This window comes from Protobothrops mucrosquamatus, unplaced genomic scaffold (assembly GCF_001527695.2).
Source record: "Protobothrops mucrosquamatus isolate PMUCROS unplaced genomic scaffold, P.Mucros_1.0 scaffold_11, whole genome shotgun sequence".
Lineage (NCBI taxonomy): Eukaryota > Metazoa > Chordata > Lepidosauria > Squamata > Viperidae > Protobothrops > Protobothrops mucrosquamatus.
In genome coordinates, this window is record NW_015386087.1 from 2,048,179 (window position 1) to 2,053,560 (window position 5,382).

General features: G+C 48.5%; 1 protein-coding gene across 1 annotated transcript in view; it reads right to left on the minus strand.

Annotated features, from left to right (window-relative positions):
• The window catches only part of LOC107291400 (tripartite motif-containing protein 54-like), a 19,738-nt gene extending 15,357 nt beyond the window's left edge, over positions 1-4,381 (minus strand). Inside the window, exon 1 of the mRNA XM_029285004.1 lies at positions 4,161-4,381. Coding sequence (XP_029140837.1) covers positions 4,161-4,328 — 168 coding nt within the window. The 5' untranslated portion in view covers positions 4,329-4,381. The remainder of the gene's footprint in view (positions 1-4,160) is intronic.
• Between the last annotated feature and the right edge of the window lie 1,001 nt (positions 4,382-5,382).

The window sequence follows — 5,382 nt, forward strand, 5'->3', positions numbered from 1 at the left end:
CTAGATGCTCCCATGTAACACCTCTCCTGCGCGAGCTGCACTGGCTGCCGGTGGCCTTCCGGGTGCGCTTCAAGGTGTTAGTAACAACTTTTAAAGCGCTCCATGGCAATGGACCTAGGTATTTGCAAGACCGCCTCCTACCAAACACCTCCCTTCGACCAGTCCGCTCCCACAGAGAGGGCCTCCTTAGGGTACCGTCAGCCAAACAATGCCGGCTGGCGACCCCCAGGGGGAGAGCCTTCTCTGTGGCAGCTCCTGCCCTCTGGAATGACCTACCCCCCGACCTACGTACAATTGCGGACCTGCGCCTCTTCCGCCGAGCCCTGAAAACTCATCTGTTCCATGCGGCCGGCCTGGCATAGTTTTGATTGGGTTTTGTTAGGGGTTTTATATTTTAGAGCAGGCTTTTATGTAATATTTACTGTGATTTTTATTATTGCCTGTTCACCGCCCTGAGCCCCGTAAGGGAGATAGGGCGGTATATAAATTTAAATAATAATAATAATAATAATAATAATAATAATAATAATAATAATAATAATAATAATAATAATAATGACTGATCACCTTGAGACATCTTATCCCAAGCAAATCCAACCTGTTTAGCTTCTTTGTAGTGTGGTTTTGTGAGGAACCCACCCCCACGCCGCATCTTCAGTGGGCTATTTGGATAGGTTAAGTTGCCCAGGTTTGTGAAAACAGCCACACACATAGAAACAGAGACTGGAGGAAAGAGAGGAGAAAACTAGCAAGCTTTGGCTCTCTGTAACTCAAATGTAACCGTGTTTCCCCCGAAAATAAGACCGGGTCCTTTTTTTCTCCCCCCTCTAAAAGAGGCACCAGGACTTATTTTCAGAGTAGGCCTTACCTCACCTCCCTGCACTGACAGCCCCACCCAGCCGGTCCACTTCTTCTGGGGTCGAAGGTCTGCAGCTGCATACGGGCCTGCATTTTGCAGTCAGGCCTTTCCAGAAGGCCTAAGCAGCCGAGTACTGAGCTATGGATTCAATTCAGAGCTCGGTGCTCGGCTGCTGAGATCTTGCAGAACTGAGCTACGGATTGAGTCCATAGCTCGGTTCTTGGCTGCAGAGGCCTTCCGGAAAGCCCCGTGATGAGAAATGCAGGCCTGGCTGCAGAAGAGGCCTCAGAAAAAGAAGTGGGCCGGCGAGGAGAGGCCTGGCTGCAAGGGAAGCGGGTACAGGGCGGTTGGGGCAGCTCCATACCCCCATCCCCGCCCTAGTTTGATTTTTAGATGTGTGCCTCACCCCAAAACTAGGGCTTATTTTTGGGATAGGGCTTATATTAGGCCCACCCCCCAAAATCAAGCTAGGGCTTATTGTTGGTGTAGGCCTTACTTTCGGGAAACACGGTAGAACGCTTTCTCCAACCTGCCACAAATTTCTCCCCGTCTCACCTTTCAAAACCAGGGCAAAGCCATCAGTTCCAGAATTTGAGAGACGTCCCTCTTCTGTGCAGCCCAGGCCTCGCAAAGGTCAATGGCTCAATGCACACCCCTCCAGGGGGTTAGCAAGGGCCTAACTAGATCCGCTCCAGCAAAAGAGCATATTATTTTTTGCAAGGAATCCAAACGCCGAAGACCGACCGACCGACCGACTGGAGCCGAGCCGTGATATCCAATAGCGCAAAGGCAGGTGTCGGTCATCCCCAAGGGAAAAACAAAGGACTGGGCACGAAAGCTTTCGTCGACCTTCAGGAATTGTGGACTTGGTGCCACAAATGTCTCTTGGAAGAAATCTCGATGGTATATATTGCACAAGGAAAAAAAGCCAGACTGGTGGCAGGTCTCAATCAGATGTTTATTTATTTATTTGCATCCTGGCTTTGTTAGGCTATTGTTTCAACCGTTTGTATCTTGGGTTGGTTATTGTTGTTGTTGTTGTTGTTATTATTTGGTAAGCAGCCCAGAGTCCCTCAGAGTAAGTGGGCAGCAACATAAATTCTCATAAACAAACAAATAATTAAGTCCTGCCAGGTGGGCTGGCCTGAGAGAGAGAGAGGCAGGAGAGAGGGANAAAAGAGAGGGGGAGAGATGGGGGAGGGAGGGAGGGAGGGAGAGGGAAAAAGGGGGAGATGGGGAGGGGAGGGAAAGAGAGGGGGAGAGACGGGGAGAGGGAGGGAGAGGGAAAAAGAGAGGGGGAGAGATGGGGAGAGAGGGAGGGAAAGGGAAAAGGAGGGAGAGGGAAAAAGAGGGGGAGATACAGGAGGAGAGAGGAAAAGAGAGAGGAGAGAGTCGGGGAGAGAGGGAGGGAGGGAGAGGGAAAGGGGAGAGACAGGGAGGAAAGAGATGAGGAGAGGGAGAAAGAGAGAAGGCGAGAGAAAAGGAAGGAGAGAGAGAGGGAGAGAGAGAGAGAAAGAGAGAGAGAGAGAGAAAGAGAGAGAGAAACTAGCCCAAAACAACCCAGCTGACTTTTCTGCCTAAGGCCGGACTAAAATTGAAAATCTCCTGGTATTTGGCCTCAAGTCATCCAGTCGGCTTTCATGCCTAAGGCAAGACTAGAACTCATTGTTTCCTGGTGACTGGCTCAAAGTCACCGAGCCTACTTTCCTGCCTAAGGCGGGGTTAGAACTCACAATCTCCTGGTGATTGGCCCAAAGTCACCCTGCTGGCTTTCACGTTTAAGGGGGAACTAGAATTCACAGGCTCCCGCTTTCTAGTCTGGTGCCTTAACCAGTAGCCCAAACCGGCACTCTATGTTGTGGTTTTCCTGATCTAAATTCACTAACACAGGTCCCTGTTACTCCAAGCAGGTCAAGGGTGTGTTAAAGAAAGTCAAGATGGTGGTCAAAACCAGGAAAGCCCTGCCCCCTTTTAAAAAACGGGTGGGGCTTGGATAGGAAGATTATGGCTGCCATCGTGGGTATTTTTTACCACAAAGGAGGCTGTCTCTGCTCCAAGAAATATGGAAATGTAGAATAGGTTTTCTTAAAGCATCGAACATGGCAAATAAGTAGACTTTGGCCCTTGGGGTTGAGTGTATCTCAACCTTGGACCTTTGAAGGGGTATGGACCATCTGTCCACTTACCTTCAAGCTGCCAAAACTTAATGCAAAAAAACACAATCGTGTTGCTTCCCAACTGGGTTCTAATATCAGTGTGATGGGAGTTAGTTAGACATAATAATATTGTAATAGTGTGTAAACTCAGGGCTTTTGAAATAAGAGACGATAAGAAATGGCTGGGTTGGAGAACTGGAGGGAAAGCCTGCGTTTCAAAGTAATTGGAGAATGTGATTTATGACTGTTAATTAGAGGAGGGAATTGTGTTTGAGACTATGTGCTAAGGGGAGAGGAACTCAGTTTTTTGTCTTCGATTGTGTTAGTGCCGATGCTATGCTGCTCGAATAAAGATTCTTTAAGGTAAACAATGCCTCAAAGTTCTTTGAAGGGTTTCATCTGTCGGAACCATGACAATCAGAGTAATTTATTTTCAGAAGGAATCCTACTCAGCATTCCTTGCAGTTCCTTTAAAGCAGACATGTCAAACTCGTGATGTCACGTGACGTCGCGCAACGCATCGGGATGATTTTGCCATTGCCGGCAATGGGGTGGGCACGGCTTCCAGATGATGCGTCCGGCCCGCGGCCCGGCAGTTTAACACCCCTGCTCTAAAGTTTCAGAACTTTAGCTTTTTTAAGATGTGTGGACTTCAACTCCCGGAATACCTCAGCCAGCAATGCTGCTGAGGTATTCTGGGAATTGAAGTCCACACATCTTAAAATGACTAAGGTTGGGTGACACTGCTCTACTAAAGTTTCTCTGGATGTAGGAACCCGAGCCTTAATCTCTGAACCCTTTTTTCCTTTCCTGATCTGCTGGATTTCAGTCTCCTGCCTTTTTGAAGTAGTAAGACATGAAATTCAAAGTCTAAAGTAGACTTCATGTCGTTTGTAAAAAAGACAACAACTGTACTCGCCCTCTGAAAAACACCAAATTACAGCCACTCACAAACACAGACGATACGATCCCATCCGCCTGGTTCTCCCATCCGCTGTGATCCTTGAAATCTCTGAAGGCATCTTAACCAAACTCCCCAAAGGGTTGACCCAACTCGGCTCTCCCAACTCTTGAGAGTCAAGCTGCTCCATGTCGGAGGAACATTTCCATAACCTGCTTTGAAAGTTTTTTTCCCCACAACTCACCTGAAAAATGTCATTGGCACATTTCCGGCAGAGATTGTGCTGGCAAGGGAGGATGACCACGGGTTTGGTGAACATCTCCAGGCAAATGGGGCAGATGAGTTGCCTCTCCAAGTTCTCCATCGTGGGACTGTCTCTTGGGTAGGAGGTGTATTCCAGGTGCTTCGACATGACAAGGGTTCAAGGCGGCCGTTTGTGAAGGTGCAGCTCCTTGTGTGTGTCCTCCTTGCAGGACACTGTGGTGGGAGAAAGCTGGAGAAGCCCAGAAACATCTGACTGCTTTGTTTCCCCAGGGGACTCTCACATGCTACTTGAAGGCTCCAGAAATATAACTGCAGTGACTCTGATGCCCCCCACCAGTGGTTTAAGTTTCGACTCGGTCTTAAAGGGCCACTTCAGCTCAAATGCAAAAGTTGGCGTCTCAAAGGTGGAAGCCAGGATTAAAATCTTTGATGCCCTTCAAATCTACAGTCCTGGAGATTGTGGCTGGAAAATTTTTGGAAGGAAGCCAGAAAAGACTAGCACTAGGGCTGACATGATAGCAGCGTTCCAATATCTCAGGGGTTGCCCCAAAGAAGAGAGGGTCAAATTATTCTCCAAAGCACCTGAAGGCAGGACAAGAAGCAACGGATGGAAACTAATCAAGGAGAGAAGCGACCTAGAACTAAGGAGAAACTTCCTGACAGTTAGAACAATTAACCAGTGGAACAACCTGCCTCCAGAAGCGGTGAATGCTCCAACACTGGAAGTTTTTAAGAAGAGATTGGACAAGCATTTGTCTGAAATGGTATAGGGCAGTGATGGCGAACCTTTTAGTGCCCAAACTGCAACCCAAAACCCACTTATGTATCATTGGGTGCCAGGTGGGCATGGCCCATTGGGTGGGCGTGGCTGCGGTGGTAATGGCAGACTGGGTGGGACTAAAATGTTCAATCAATTCCAACTTTGCGAGATCTTTTTTTTCCCCGCGAGAAGTTGAAATTGATTGATTGATTGAACCTTTTTTTTGGCACAGGGCAGTGAAGGCCTAAAGCGAAAAGGTTTTATAAAACCCAGCTGAAGGCCTAGGACTGGGGCGACGGCGCGCGCGCCGTCGGAGAGAGGTCTCTGTGTGCTACCTGTGGCATGTGTGCCACAAGTTCGCCACCACGGGTATAGGGTTTCCTGCCTGAGCAGGGGGTTGGACTAGATGACCTCTAAGTCCCTTCCAACTCTGTTATTCTGT